Below are 16,332 nucleotides of genomic sequence, written 5' to 3'. Positions count from 1 at the left end.
TAATGTATACCACCACAGAGATTTTTTTTCATTTAACCTCACAGAAAGGAGCATTACATCACACTCTTACAATGCAGGAGGAGGGGCCTGTTCTCAGAAAGCAAGCTCCAGCTATTTCCCTTTAATTTTCTGCTCGGTTCTGGAGGGAGTTGCAAAAATAACTCGGATTTAAATTTTTAGCAACACAGAAGGCTGGGGGGGGGAGGAAAAAAAAAAAAAAAAGCGAGAAAGAGCAGTCCTTCGCCTACATTTACTAAGGTGCAGCTGAACGCTTGCTTTCCGTAGAACACAAAACCGCGGCAGTGGCCGGAACCCCGCACATTCCTGAATACCTGGCGCACGCCGGACGGGCCGCCAGCCGCGGCCGAGCCCGCGCGGGAGCCCCGCGGCGACGGCGGCAGCAGCGCCGGGCCCGGCCGGAGCCCCGGCCCCCGCAGCGCTCGCCGGGGCTCGGCGGGCAGGCTCCGTCCCTGCTCCCGCGGAAGGCACGGCCCGAGCCGGCCCCGCTCCGACCCAGAAGCAGAAAGAATGCGAGCCCGGTTTTAGACATGCAAATTTTTGCAGCAGATTTAAGAGCTCAGGGTGCTGTGGGGAAGAAAACGCTCTTTAAAAAGCCTCTATTTAAATAAAACAAGATTTTCAGCACTATCTTGTACTTCACCAGCTCGGAAAATACAAACGATCTTCTGTAATTTACCTAGGTGTTTTAAATTACAAATATCTTCCAAATCCACAGCACACTTGTACGGAGAGCTCCTTCTAAAAAAAACCCCAAAATCCACTAAAAGTGCCGAACACGTACAAGCAGACAACATCTGAAGCAAGTCTTTGTGCTAGAAAAGACACCTCTGCAAAACCACGGATGGAAACGGTCAGCTCAGGCTCTTAAAGAAATCAAGTGATAGGTAAAAACAATACAACATAAACGTACCACTAACCTCATAAAGTGCAGCAGTGCTTAAATCCAGCGAGTTGAGGCATACAAGGTAGAAATGGAAATGAAAAAAAAAAAAATCCAAAAATGGTTTTGTGTTTTTGCTTTTTCGTTTAGGTTTTTTTTTCCTTTTTTGTTGAATTTTTTTTTTTTGCTCTCTCTTTTTTTTTAATTTTTTTTTTTATTTCAAGCGTTCAGAACCCAGCAGACGCTCCGTCGGCCATTTTGGCTGCGCTCCCTCGCTCTCTCCTCTCGCTCCCTCCCTCTCGCTCCCTCTTGCTCTCTCTAAAGGAAGCTGCTTTTTTGTGACCTTCAAATACGGGCGGCTCACGTGACCTCGCGCGCGCTGTCACTCACCGCCCGGGCCCGCCCCGCCGCCCGCCTTAAAGGGACAGCGCCCTGCCCGCACCGGGACGGCCTCTCCTGCTGAGCCCCGCGTCCCGCCGGCATCCTGCTCCCCCGTCCTCGTCGGGCAGACGCGAGGCAACAGGGAGGGTACAGCGGAGCAGCCCTGAGAGTACGGAGGGCGGCCCAGATGGAGCTCCTCTCTTTAAAACCGGCTAAAAAGCCAGCAGCCAATTATGCTAATTCCACATCAGGGCTGCAGAGCCGACAAGCGGCGAATGGTGAATGTTAAGTCCCTCCAACCACACGCGCTGTGCTGCGGTGCACCGGGAACACCGACCCTAGCGCTCGCTTGCAGAGGAACCCCCATTTTAAGCACAACGCCCTCCTGACTCAAGGACAAGAGGTTCATGCTCAGACCAAAGTTAAGCCTGTAACCAGACTGCCCACACCACACGCACAAACCCGAGATCAAGGTCCAGGAACACCCGCAGGACAGCAGAGCAAACTCGGTCTCTCCTGCTGCCTTGCCTGCTTTAAGTCTCAGGTTGCAACTCAGCCATTTGTCAGACGCTCCACAGCCTCTTCCCAAAAATTTCCATAGATAACCGCTCTAACAGCGGCGTAAACGGAGAATCCTAGCATCTTGTAACATTAAAAAAAAAATCTGCAGGATGGTTCCAGATGTTACCCTGAATGTGCAGAAACAGTAAAGACTGCAGTTCAGCAAAAGGATGTGGTGACGCGGGTATGATCCTGCCGTGAGGAGACTTGCTCCTGAGTCAGCCCAACACAGGTAGGAAATGCTGGAGTTGACTGTGTAATGGAACCATGCCTGGCGAGGGAAATGACAGCTCGCTCGGGAAGCTCTCGGGAGCACCCTCAGGATCGAACCCATAAAATGTACAAGTTTTTAATTCCGTACAGTTATGCAATGTAACAAAGTAGAAAGTAAAAAAGCCAAAACACACCTGAACACGAGGAGAATTTTTAACACGTACACCTTTGTACAGACTTTGTGTCTGGGTGTGTGCAAACTGCTTTAAATATGCTACAGCAAGTAGAGTATGAACATTGCCATCTCAGATCTACACTTACATTACTGCTATACTTATACTAACTTCTACTTAATCATTCTGTGTAAAATTAGCCAAAGATTAAGTGCTGCTAAATCCTTTAGACATAAAACCACCGATCAAGTGTGAGGCTAAGTCTCACGATTCAATGGGATGGTCTCCCCTAACCCTTTGCACTCTTTTTTGTACTCCCAGTCTCTGCACAAATCGATTATGATCAATGATTTTCCTTGCTATGCTTCATCCAGGTAGTAAGCAACAGAGGGAACCTTGCCATCAAACTCTGTTAAGTTGTGCCTTTAAAAATTTATATGAAAATCTGCTTTAACCAATAATTCCAGTACCACCAATTATTCTGAGTTGGAAGGGACCCACAAGGCTCACTAAAGTCCAACTCCTGGCCCTGCACAAGCCACCCCAAAAATCACACCATGTGCCTGAGAGCATTATCCAAATGCATCTTGAACTCTGTCACAGACATGGCGTTTTTGCCAAACTTTGACCAGACCTCTTTAAGCATCTAAATCACTCATTCATGACAACACGGTGGAATGAAACTAACTTGGAGGGCACTCCAAAGGAATTGAGGGGGGCAGAAGCTGCACATCTTATGAGTGAGAATTAAAATCGTTAGTATGTATTATCATAGAAAATAAGCCGTTGGCCTCATCGGGGGCCATGAAAGGCTAGTGGCTCTGGTTCTGACATGTTTTGCTCCCACCCTCATGATAAGGTGTGGTAGCCAGGTGGGAACGTACAGAAACTCAAAGGGGGGATTTTGCCACTGGAATGGCAGATGGGATTTCTTCAACAGGACTACAGCCTGCGCTGTAACCATTTGTCTCTGCAGGCTCAAGAAACTCTGGCAATAGCTAATGTGACTTGTGAGTTTGGTTACTTAATGAAATAGAAGCAGCTGGATGTAACTGCTCAGGTTGCTCTGTCTAAACCAGAGCAGAGAATTGCCCTGCTGGATGTAGCAGATTGGAGTGTTTTGTGGCTGGTCTAATCCAAACATAGCAATTTAGGAAATGTGGTGAAAACTCGGGGAACGTCTTATTTGTGGCAAGACCCAAAGAGAACACCACAATTGCTCTAAATCCCTAATGACAAAATCCAAACCAAGGCATCCGATTCACACAGTTTCATAACAGCAAATGTATATGCTGCAAATGAAACAGCTGCCCTCTCCTGAAAAAATACATTATGTACTGCAGCTACATGTTCTATGCATGTTCACACTGAGTATGACAGTATGCATTAAGCTACAGACAATTTTACCCCGTCTTAAAAGCCAAATTGTTTTACTGAGACCTATAAATCCTCGTAATTTCACTAAGGTTTGCCAACTCTCCATTCTGAAGTCCTGGAAGCCTTTATTTCAAGGAGTTGATAATACTGTGATGACTTTCAGAAACAAGCACTCACTTGAGTTGCTATGTATCCAAGCAGAAATAACTACTATAAAATTTCACCTTACCAATGTTCTATTGACAAAGCTTTTTTAATCAGAAAGTAAGCAAATTATAATTTAACCAAAAATATTTAGAGAGGCCAGTATGGGTAATTCTTAAATAACTGTAGCTTTAATTGAAAATTTTCCACTAAAGTACCATTTGAAAGGTACTAAATCTTTACCTATTCTTGCTGGCATATTGATCAAGATGGCTAACAAAAAGTTTTTGGGTTTTTGTTTGATTTGGGAGGATTGTTGAGTTTTATTTGTTTGTAATGCAGCACAGTAGTTCAGAAAACAATGGAGTAGATCATAAAAGTACACAGCATATCCAAAACCTGCACATTCCTTTTCAGAGGGCAATTGTATTTCAAAAACCTAACCATTAATTATTTGGATGCCCACAGGCTGTTAATAGCCTGTTATGTTATAGGTTATAGCCTTGTTATGTGCTACTAACTTATCTGATTACAAACACTTCATTTCTAAGCTCCTTCCATCTGAGGATCATAAAGCACTTTAAAATCGTTAATGAAGCCTCACAGTGCTCCTATGAGGACAGTATCCAATATGAGCAGACATATACATGCACATTAAGAGAGATGCTTACAACTGTGGATTCCCTGTGCTAGTATCTCAACTGAGACAGGAGAAATGCTTTTTAATTCATATTAAGTTGTATTGTGTATTCTAGTAAGAGCTTATTCTTTTTGATGACCTATCAATAATAATCAAGCAATTAGGCTTCAATATTATGTACAGAGGCATGCTCCAGTGTCCACTGGAATTGAGGTATCCACATCCTCCAGCTGTCACCTCAAACACAAGACCTGGTCTGTCTGACCTGTAGATCTTCTCAGTTTTAAAAGGATCTGAGTTCATCCCAGTTCCTATGCAAAACCCCCTCTTTCATGAGCTGGCATTTTGTTTGTGCTCAAAGTCCTACAGTTTGATGTCATATCTTACTTTGGAGGCTGCACCCTCATTGTACCAACACTGGACCCCACCCACTAGGCTTTCTTTACTGCCTATATAGCCATGTCAATAAGTGTAAGACTTATTTTTTCCCCCAGGAAGTTCATCATAGCTGATACCATGAGAGTGGAAAAGTCAATTTATCTCCTACTAACACAGCTCCTCAGCAGAAACCTCAAATATTAACAAGTTTCTCATAATGTGAGTGCCTTGTCACCAACTGTCCTTTCTCCTGCTGGTGAAGAGTTTGCCTCCTGAAATATTAGTGGAAAAAAGGCAGATTATATTGCCAAAGTGAACTGAAGCCTACATGCCCTCTACCCTACTGCAGCTCATCAGTTAGATTTCTCCAGATCTCCCTCTCCCAACCCCAGAAGCGGGGCGCAGTAAAACATGCAAGGGAATCGGAGGCAGATTATTCACCAGTTCCCCAACCAGTCCCCAGCAGTCCAACCGGCTGGGATTACAGTCCCATCAAGCATAGCTCTTCAAGTTAAAAGCGATCAGAAAAGTACCTATCTTTAAGGCTAAAAGCATAACTCAGGGTAGGGACATGTATGCAACGAGTATGTTTCATAGTTTCACAATTTCTAATAATAAAAAGCAAGCAGAGGAGAATAAAAAGTCTTAACTATTCATTGGGTGCTCTTAAAACTGCCATATGGTTTATTTCAAGGGAACAATTAAAAACAGTCTCAGTCCTGGATAATGGATGGTTCAGATCACTTTTAAATTATTTTCTCTGAAGAGAGAGATTCTAAAGCCAAACACTTTTGAAAATTGAAGATGATAGCTAATTCTGGCTATACCAACATACCTTTTTTTAAAGCCTTCATAGAAATTTCACCTAAGCCATTGTGCAGGAGTGACGACCTCTCTTTCTGCAGGAGTGCAAAACTTTTAGGCGCTCAAACATTCTTCAAGGACAAAACACTCACTCCAAGGAAAACTAGGGTTTTTTGGGGGGCCATCCCCTTCCACACTTAATAAATAGCAAGATATTTTATGCTGCAGAATTGTGAAAACAGAGCTGGCAGTGGTTTTTAACGACAGTAATCAAAAGTATAATGTAAATTGCTTCTTCAGAGAAAAATACCATGACTAAAAGCATCCAACAAAGGAAAAGCTTGCTTGGTTTCTAAAAGGTAACAACAGCTTTTGCATCCCTTACACAAAGGAACCTATCAACACATTTTAGGAATTATTATTATTCAAAACTCATATTGCAACACTGCTTTGGAGCCATACTAAGCTCAGACCTCATTCATATTTTGCCAGGGAAAAAAGAAATACAAGGCCTGAAAACTTCAGTTTAAGAATGACACGTGACTTCAAGCCCGAGCCAAGTTCTGACCCTATACATTAATGAAGTGCTCAGGAAAAGATAATGAGTCAGAAGGAAAACTTTATTCAACAAATTTTGCAAACACTCATTTTTCCACCTAATTTTTCCTCAATCTGCTGCAATACTTTCCCTCACTGTTCAGCCTATAAATAATCTACCACTAAGCCTTCACTGCTTCAATTCCCCAAATGTCCTTTCCAGACTGGAGAAAGAGAAAGTTTTCAATCTGTCTTTTAACAAAGTTGTTGGGTGAACAACAGAACTGAAAGCTCATTTCCTACGAATCTCTGTCACACATCACTGAACCTCTACTTTCCACACTAATCCCAGCTTCCTGCACAGCCAGTTCTCCTTTGATGCCAAGGTTCTAACAGTATATTGAACTCTATGCAGAGCTCTTCTCACAAATAGTTTTCACCTCTTTCAGTGCCTGGGCAAAAAACCAGCATTTACTGCAGCTAATCCCAAAGCACACACATGATTAGCTGTTAGAAGACATAACCAGAATAGATCATTTGTCTTACTCTGAAACCCTTCTGTTGGTGGTGAAATCAACTTTGGTCTCTTCTCTAGGAAGATATGGAAGTTTAATATATGGGTACTTTTATTATAGTTTCTTCTCTGCCTCACTTGATCAGAACTGGACTAGAACTGGACAAGAGACTCCACAATTATCTGGGAAAGATAAAGACATGAAAAGCCATTGCATGAGATTTAACTTCTCTAGAAACTGAAAGAATTGACCCGCAACATCATCTCCCACCAATGAAGTCCACATCTAAATTTTGATTGAGTTTTTATATCCATATCCTTGGAATTAAATAAGTACTTTCCAGTAACATAACATGCAATGAAACTTGTGTAAATTAATATTCTTAGAATTTCTTTAACCTGCTATTATCAACCCAGAAGCATCTTGATTTTGAAAGCTATAGTTCTATCCTAACAGGTCTTCCTCTTCAGTTCCTACTTTTTCTACACAAACAAATCCTATAAACTGCAAAAATATCAATGAAATTGGAGACAGTTATCTGTTTAATGCAATTATATGAATGAAAGTGAAAAGAGAATCATAGAATGGTTTTGTTCAGAAAGGCCCTTTAAAGACCATCTGGTTCCAACCCCTCTGCTGTGGGCAGCGTCACCTTCCACCAGACCAGATTGCTCAAAGCCCCATCCAGCCTGGCCTCAGACACTTCCATGCATCTTTCAAATAAAGAGACATTCAGGGAAATGGTACAGTATGTCATCCCTTCCACATACACAACAAGTGTTGCTTTCTAGTAGTTATTTACAGCATGCAAATTACCATGCCAGTTACAGGACTGATCCATCTGACTTTCTATCAACCATAACTGTTACTATGAATTTCAAAAGGAATAAGAATTTCATTCAATAGTCTTCCTTCACCCTCTTTAAGCCTTGGGGCTTTAAACATTTTAAAATAACAGCAAGCTTCTGCATCTGACCAGGTTAGAATATTTAAGAAAAACATTTTTCATGTCCACAAACACTTTACCACAACAGGACCCCTTCTTTATACAGTGCCTTTAGACTCCACTAAAAGCAGATCTCTTACAAATACTTTTAAGATATCTCAGAAAAGATGAGGAAGACTTTTGGACTGAAAGTCTTATTCTAGTTCGATTTTTTTTTCTACCTAAAAGGAAGCTATGCTGTGCTCAATGGTTTTTATTTTTTGGTTTTGTTTTGTTTTGTTTTTGGTTTTTTTTGCTTTAATTTATTTTTGCTGAGATAGTCCACTATCTCTCAACAAATTTTTCTAACTTGTCTTTAGTTTTAGCATGGGGAGTTCAGTCACTGGGCCGGAAACCTCTTAAGCAAAGGAATTTCTGGCATCTTGGTTGAACTGGCACTAACCCATTTTCCTTTGTTCTCATTAAAGGAACCATAATATGCTAAGTTAAATAATAATAATAATGATGAAAGCAAGCTAGCCCAAAACAAAACACCCGGAGTAAAAGCAGAATAAAAAGAATGTATTTTGAATGCATTATTGTACAGAGAGGATTTCCCTAATTTGACTACTTTTTAAAATAAAAGCATTATTTATTGCTGCAAAAATCTGTAAACTGATCTTTCCAAGTGACTTGAACATCTTCCCTGAGTAATTTGCCTTCATGTACAGTCCTTCAGTTTGAAATGTCAGGAAAGGAACAGCTAGCTATCCAGGCAGAAAATTCGACAAGCTGTAGCTGTCACAAATATTCAAATACATGCAGTAACTTAAAAACCAGTACGAGTCCCAAATATGAACAACCTTGACTTAGGGCAAAGAGTCCACCAAATTCAATCTATTTAGGTAAGAGTAAAAGAAATCATACCAGCTCTCCAGACCACAGCATGCCAGAAGAGCAATGCAGCTTAAGACCTCCAAAATATCTCTGTAAACAAGTTTTTAATTGATACCATGTTTACCACGTAGGTACAATATTTTTAATCATACAAAGTAAGTAATATCTTCTGCATGGAAATAAAAAGCTTGCTTTTTTTCCTTCCTTCCTTCCCTTTCTTTAACCAACAATGGTCACTTCATCAAGGCTAGTATCCACATCTTAGAACCAAGACCATTTACTTTTCTCTACTTTAACTGCTACTGTATCTAAGCTGTAACACATAGTCATCAAAATGCCTACTTTTTCCACACAAACAAAAAGACATCACAAACTCATTTATATGGCATAAAACAGTAGTGCTTTTTTCCCCCTGCACTCCTTCATCACCTTAAAAGGAAGATTCAACCATTCAACCACTGTGAGTGTACACACAAAAAATAACAAAAAAATTGATGAATTGTGGGGTTTTTTTGAGAGAATGGAGCGGAGAAAAAAAGCAGTGAACATCCTAAGTTTGATGCAAAAAAGGGGAAAAAAATTCGGACTGTAATTTATACACATTTATGATGCAACTGACCTGTGCAAGCAGTCCAAAAAACTAAATCCTTAGCAAATCAAAATTAGTGGCACTAACTTGGAGTAGGTAGCACACAAATCAGTCTAAATTGTATTTTTAGATTAAGAATACAGACAAAATGCTAATTTAGACAGAACTCAAAATTATTAAAAGCCCTTATAGAATCATATTAGGTTGGAAAAGACTTTCAAGACCATCAAGTCCAATCATCAACCCAGAACTGCCAAGTCTACCACAATCTTAGGTGATTTTGCTTGCTATTCTTTAAGTCTCTTATCTGACTCCCATGGTAGGTGTCATCCACGAGCTGCCATCTAAATAGCAATGAAATGCTGAAAAGAGAGCAATGTTCAGCCATCCATATAAATGATACATCAGAGGGCAGTTACCTTGGGCAGCTCCTTTGGGAGAGAGAGAAAAGGAACAGCCACTAATCAAACAGACCTAAAAACCCCCAACTTTTTGGACAAGGAACTCCAGATGTCAATAGAATGTCAAGCAGATAGTTTTTCCTAGAATTCCTCGAAAGGGTCTAGAGGACAGGAATAGGTGGAGGAGTGGGTGGTGGTGTCTGGAACACAGAGGCTTTGGGATTTTAGTAATACGATCAGTATGCAAATACTCTCCCCTTCAAAGTACAGTAAGCTCTGTAAGACAGCAGCAATTCAGGATATCCTCCATTCCACTAGCAATCAGAATTACCACTAACTGGAATAAGCAGAGATAACAATCAAAGTATCAAGGATATGTGACTCTATGGGTATTTTGCAGTATCATGTTTATAAATCAAGCAATCTGGAATGGAAAATACATTTTCTCTGGTTTTGCAAAGACAAGTGTGAAGTAGTCACTTGATCAGATGAGACTGCAAATTCAGAAGCAGGCTCTGTGCACTCCCTATGCAGGACAAATGCAAATGTTGGGGGGTGGGGAGAGCCCAAACAAACTAGCTTGTTCTCACCACAAGACATCTGGAAGACAGCACCGTAAAATCCTCAGAAAAGAAGTGCCAAAGCATTCACACTTAGAATGCACACTATCCAAAATATTTTCCTCTCTGAATATTCAGCAGCAGTGTAGACTAAACACATTGTGATAATAAGTGGGAACTCTGCTTCCAAAGTTGACTTTTCTGTGTGACTTCCTTTTTTATCCCCCTTAACGGTCAGTCATCTGGCTTCCGTTCCTTTCCACATATTAAGAAATACTTGCAAAACAGCAGTACAGTAGGCTGTAGGCTAGCAAAGGTGTATGAAAAGCCTCAGTTTGTTCATGGTTTGAAAGGGAAAAAAAAGAAAATCACTGAGGACATGAAATGCAGAGTCTTAAAATTAATGAAATGACAGTTGAAAACCTTTTCAAGTCTAACTTTCAGAAGCAAATGCCTAACTTAAAAATACTTTTGCTTGGAATACTCAGGTAAGAGTCTCCCTGTGGGTAATACTTATAATTTTAAGTACAAAAACTTCAAAACATTTAATTATAACACTGAACTGGTAAAATATAGAAGACAATGAAACTTTTGCCATTTTAAAGTGCTTGTGTATAAATTCTGCATAGAGTTCAGAAGTACTACATTGTAAGGGTTCAAGTCGGCTTTTGTAACTTTATTGACTTACAAGTGACAGCTAAAACACAGCCGGCCTCTACAGATGCAGATTTTGCTCCTGTCTCATTCATTTCTACCCACTCAATTGCACAACAAAGGGCAATTATTTTCTCTATGCCTCAGGGCCCCCTTAAACACACAGGTAGACTCGCCTTCAAATGCAAAGTTGTCCTGCCACTCATTCTATTGTATGGACTAAAAACATTTGTACAGTATGAAGGTGATGAAAATATTCCTTAATCCTTAGCTGGACTAGTTCTCATTTGGTTTTAGTCTAATGGTCTCACACCCTTAAATACCCTATCAAATCTCTAAGGATATAAAATTAAAAAGTTAGAACTCTCCTACTCACGTACCAGTATCAGAGCAAGCCTGAGTTATCACTGGGTCTGAAGCAGACTGACACACTGACAAACCTGCAACACCCTGTGACAGTGATGTCTGGCACACCAACATCCCACATCTCCCTGTGGTGACTTGTTAGGATCTCGAGCAGAGGACACAAATGTTTGGGGGCATTTCTTCTTCTACACACAGAGAACAATCCGCAATATAAAAACAACTATGACTTTATATAATTCTTGAATGTAATTCAAGAAATAACTTGCCATTAGTTTCACAGAATTTGGGTTGATATGCAAATTTAGGTACCTCAAATCTGAGTCAATAATCTGAATTACGATTTGGATGCTACTTTGAAAATTGCAGCGTGGATCTTCTGACAAAAACCAACCTCTGCTGAGGTCAGTACTACCAGTAAATTAAAAATGTGCAATGGCACTCAAGGCAAGTCTCAATATCTTCTATAATACTGAATGTCCTTAAAACATCAAACAAACCCCCTGTTATACAAGCTTTTAGCTAACAGTTTACTTTAAATTTGGCAAGAACAATGTTTTAGCCTACAGGAACAGAAGCTATGCTAGGGACGGTTCTGGATTTTCAACCACTCAAAAGAACACTGCAGTAGTTCATAATGTCTATCATTCCCACCAACCACACCAGGCAACTTCAGGTTATACCACTGCAACCTCCTTACAGTTTTCAGCAACACCATGAAAAGTAAGATTGGTTCTTTTGTGCCATTATAGCAGTGATGTTTACATGTGCCCCTGACATCAGCAGGCTGCTGAAAACAAAGACTGGCCTGTAAACTTGGCTTCTTGATTTCACATAGTTTTCACACAGCAAAGCTAAGCCGGGGAGAGGAGGGAACTACTCTGCTGTATAAGTGCACACAGTGGTAAGTTTTAATAAAGACTGAGCCAAGTTCAGACACACACATTCAAAGACGAAATGCAACGATCACAAATTCTTACTGAATATTAGGAAATTTTCTCCACTGTGAGGGTGATTAATATTGCAACAGACTGTCCAGAAAAGCTCTAGAATAAACCCAAGAAGCCTGATACAATGTAGAAGTTTAATCTAACCTTCAAATCTGACCCCCAATCCCCCACCCCCCTTGGAGCATGGTATTGGACAAGATGACTTTCAGAGTCTGTAATTCCTGTTTCCAGGTTAGGCCAATTTAGATACTACTTTCTTTTAACTGTCACACAAATCCAGGAAGACATTGAACATTCCAGCTGAAATGTCAAAGAAAAATAAGATACTATTACCAAATGTTAAACAATTTTGTGATTCTCAGTGGTTCCAATGTCATTCTGGCATTACTACAATTTTGGAGGGTTTCATTAAAAACACTTGCCTCAATCTGTATATTAAACTATCAAGCAAGGGAAAAGCCTATTCAGTAGGCTTGAAAGTGTCAATGATGCTTTCTAAATTACAGAAATGATCTTGTTTTGATACCTTTCTTACAATATGAATCACTTCCAGATGTACAAATTATCAAGAGAGCTGAAGACTTTTCTCTCCCATTACTACAAAACAGCAGGTGGGGGGAATAGCCAGCTGAGGTGCTTCAAACAGCAGTAGCAGCTTGGCTTACCTTCCTACTAAATGTGAGTATGAACTTGGCTCACTTTTTGTCTAAATAGCTACTGTCAAACAGACCTCTCCACGTGTCAGTTAGGAAGAGTAAAACATTTACATTTATTTTATAAAAAGGAGTAGCTTTCCATTACCTAGTCTCTTTCACTCATAGGTTAGGGTGCATACATTTCTGGTTGTGACAGCAGGTGGTAATTTATTAGCACAGGCAAAGTTGCTACTTAATGCTGCTAGAGCTAGGAGCAGAACCTCAATTTAAGGACTTCAGCAGAATTCTCTTTCCTGCCCCTATCCCTGCTCCCTGCCCATCAAGAGAAGTCTGACTGTTTTGGAAAGATGTTTCTGGATCACATTTGCCTCTTAATCTTTGCTCCAGCAGTAACAAAGTAAAAGCCCTATTACTGAAAAGAGCACAATAGGCTGCTGCCATGTAAAAGTATGTATGCAAGTATTTTGTGGGGAGAAGACAATATTTATTTCCTAAGCATGGCAGTTCAGGTCAGCCTGTTTGTAATGGATGAAAAAGTGAGAGAATACCTCTAACAAAATGTTCACCTGTAATTAAGCATAATGACATCTTCTCCACTGGGAGGGAAGGAAGGAAACTGGTTTCTTACCAAACATATTAGCCACATAACAAAATAATGTGACCAAGTGTAACACACAGTTATATCCCATGCCTGAGAGCTAAGAAGGGAGAAGGTTACAGAGTACATAGAAACTGAGCAGTAACAATTTGTCAAGGAGTCATTGGCCCTCAGCCAGAGCAGGAGCATGGTCTGAGAAGGCCATGATCAGCTCCAGTCCGAGCAGGCTCACTTCTTCTGAAGTGCAGTTTTTAGTATAAATCACTTCACTGCTGCACAACCATGACACCTTTGTGACACATGCATTGCACATAAACTGCAAATCTTTCACAGGACCAAGATGACTGCGTCCAATCCATTTCTCACTAAGGATTTTGAATGGGTAACTTCCTCATAATTAGCTTAAATTAAAATAAATTATATCCATGTTGTAAATGATTAGTTGAAGATCTCTGAAAACCTTGTATACAGTTTAACCAGGTAGTTCCTTCCCCTAAAGGTGACAGGTATCAGAAGACAGCACTTCACAAGTATGACCTACAGTTCAATTAAAAATCTTAAAATGCTGTAACTTTAGTATGGTAAATCTGTCCGAAAGAACTGTTCCGTACAGCAGAAAAAAGGTTCACGACATTGCAGCAGAGTTGTTTGTTGCTGCTGGGTTTGTTTGTATCTTTTGTGTGTTTGTTTAATACTAGAAGGCAATAATGCCAAGTTTTTATCCCCAAGTCTAAACGGGGAAATAATCTGTTTCATAAAGTGCCAGAAATCATCCATGGATGCTGGCTCCTTGTATTCAGTTTTGAAGGCGTACCTTAGCAAAGGAAATTTCATACGAAACCAGGGCTAGGTAAGAACTATTGCATCCATACAGAGTCTCTCAGAAGCATCTTTTCATTTCTGTTCCTTCCAGTAAAGCTTTGAGCCCACTGAAATGTAGATAAATACTAAGAAATTTACAGGGCTTTCCTAGGAGGTCAACACTGGCAGACTGCTCTAGAATTCTGGTGCAAGTTCACTCCCTTGCTGAAACTGTATCTTCTGAACACTTCCTCAACAATCTCAGTGCAGAGCTACCCAGATCAGGCTGCCTAATGAAAGGCAATTAAATTACAATGGCCGACTTTCCTGAAAAGTAAATTAGAAGCAGTCAAAGAAAAAACATTCCAGCTGCTTAGCTGTAGAGGCAGTAAATTCTTTTAAGTCTAATGACAGCTGGAAAGGGAAGGAAGTGTATTCAGTGGTGCAGCTATTTCTGTACGGAACATCCGACTCTACATTCAGTCTTAGAATCTACCTTTCAGTAACAAGCTCCAATTTTATTTCAAACCAACTAGGAGGACAACAGTAGACATAGGTACACCAAATCACAGAATCACTGCAGATGGATGGGATCTCTGAGATCATCAACCCCATCCCTTTGCTCAAAACACGGTTAACTAGAGCAGGCCAAAGGAGGATTGGGGTTGTGCACAGCTGAGTTTTGAGTCACTTAAAGGGCTATGAAGGCACAACTTTTCTGGGTAACCTCTTCCAAGGGCTTGACCATGTTTAACAGTAAAAAACCAAAACTTTTTTTTCCCTTGTGTTTAAGTGGAATTTCCTGTATTTCAGTTTATGCCAATGGCTTCTTCCCTCTCCAGCAGGCACCACTGTGAAAAATGTGGCTCAGTCTTAGTCTCATCAGATATCTATACACATGGATAATAATATCCTGCCCCAAATTTTCTTATCTCAAGGCTAAACAGTCACAGCTTTCTTTGCTTCTCCTCCATCAGATGCTCCAGACTTCCTCTCTGTGCTCTTTCAAAAACCCAGTCCAGTATGTTGATGTCCAGCTAATCCCCACTGCAAGTAAATAAAACAAAGAAGTAATTTCAGATTTTTATTTCCTTCTCTTATGACAAGAGGTAAACTCTCTCAAGGCAGGTAATTTTGTTAGTGAGCTGAAAATTTGATACTGTGGGTAGAAAGATTCAAGTGATTGATTTAAATTTAAGAACAATACCCACAATTGAATTTTGTTGGCATTATGCTACAAGTCGCATAAAACAAATACCTTCAACTCTTCGTTGCATTACTAATATTGCACCTTTAGACTTCAATCAAAATATTGTTAAGAATGATATTCCTACAGCAGAATCTGTATGACAAGGTTCCAGATATCACCTGAACACAAATTTATTAGTTAAAAAATAATACTGCCTATCACTAATCTCATATTCTTTAATAACAACAGTTTTTGAGAAGAGAGATAGTGTTTTAAGCCACTTGAAAAACACCAATTAAAAATCAAATCAACTATAAAGTAATTCGTTTCCACTTGCACTTCAAATAGGACACCTAACAAACACAAGGCTATGACAAACCCAATACAACATCACTCATATTACTCACTATAATGTATTTCAGTAAACTACTAGATATATAAAGAAACAATTCAGGAGAGCAGAAATCCAACTCCTTTTTATTTCTCCACTGATTTTTCTTCTGAATCTTTCTGAAAGTTTCTACTTCAACAACTTTTGTATCTCTTGGTACCACAGTAAGTTGCTCAGTCTGAATAGATAGAAATAACAACAATTACTTTGAGAAGTTTGGCTCATGTCCATGATGGAAAGAATGTGCATGTTCAGCACTAGAACTTTGCTGACCTCAACTTGCCTACCTCAGAAATGGCTTCTCACTGTCACAGAAGCAGCGCACTTACAGTTGCCAACATATCTAAGAAGCAAAAGTAGATCTTCACCCCAAGTCACATCCCAACCTTTCTCCAACAAGTGTGGTGCAATCAAGAAATTCTTATGAGGAGACATCCAATTAGGCTCAGGAAAAAAGAGCCTAGTGATCTAGAAAAATCTAGTGATCTAGATTTTCCAAAGACCACCTTCTTGCTTGCTCCAAATGACAGGAAAAGAAAAAAATTAACTACAGTATCAAAACTGAATTACCATTGCATTATCTAATGGAAAGAATATGGAATACAACCATCACTGACGTACTTAGGACAAGGCTCTGTTCTTCCTATCTGAACAAAAACCCAGGGAAAAATTCCAACCAGTACTGGATTTCAGTTTGAAATCATATGAAAAAGCCTTCTCCTAATGGAAATCAG

General features: G+C 40.1%; 1 protein-coding gene across 15 annotated transcripts in view; it reads right to left on the bottom strand.

The window, feature by feature from the left end:
• The window catches only part of TNRC6B (trinucleotide repeat containing adaptor 6B), a 122,994-nt gene that overhangs the window by 70,678 nt on the left and 35,984 nt on the right, over positions 1 to 16,332 (bottom strand). The window contains exon 1 of one of the 15 annotated variants that reach the window (XM_088054999.1): positions 939 to 1,202. The exons of the other annotated variants lie outside the window; for them this stretch is intronic. Coding sequence (XP_087911125.1) covers positions 939 to 943 — 5 coding nt within the window. The 5' untranslated portion in view covers positions 944 to 1,202. Of the gene's footprint in view, positions 1 to 938; positions 1,203 to 16,332 lie in introns of those variants that run through there. 15 annotated transcript variants of the gene reach the window in all.

The sequence above is a fragment of the Pseudopodoces humilis genome, chromosome 5 (assembly GCF_049639895.1).
Source record: "Pseudopodoces humilis isolate 2021_Gansu_Grassland_sample_001 chromosome 5, ASM4963989v1, whole genome shotgun sequence".
In the NCBI taxonomy this organism is placed as follows: domain Eukaryota; kingdom Metazoa; phylum Chordata; class Aves; order Passeriformes; family Paridae; genus Pseudopodoces; species Pseudopodoces humilis.
The sequence above is the reverse complement of the archived record's forward strand: the minus strand, read 5'-3'. Positions and strand labels throughout refer to the sequence as shown.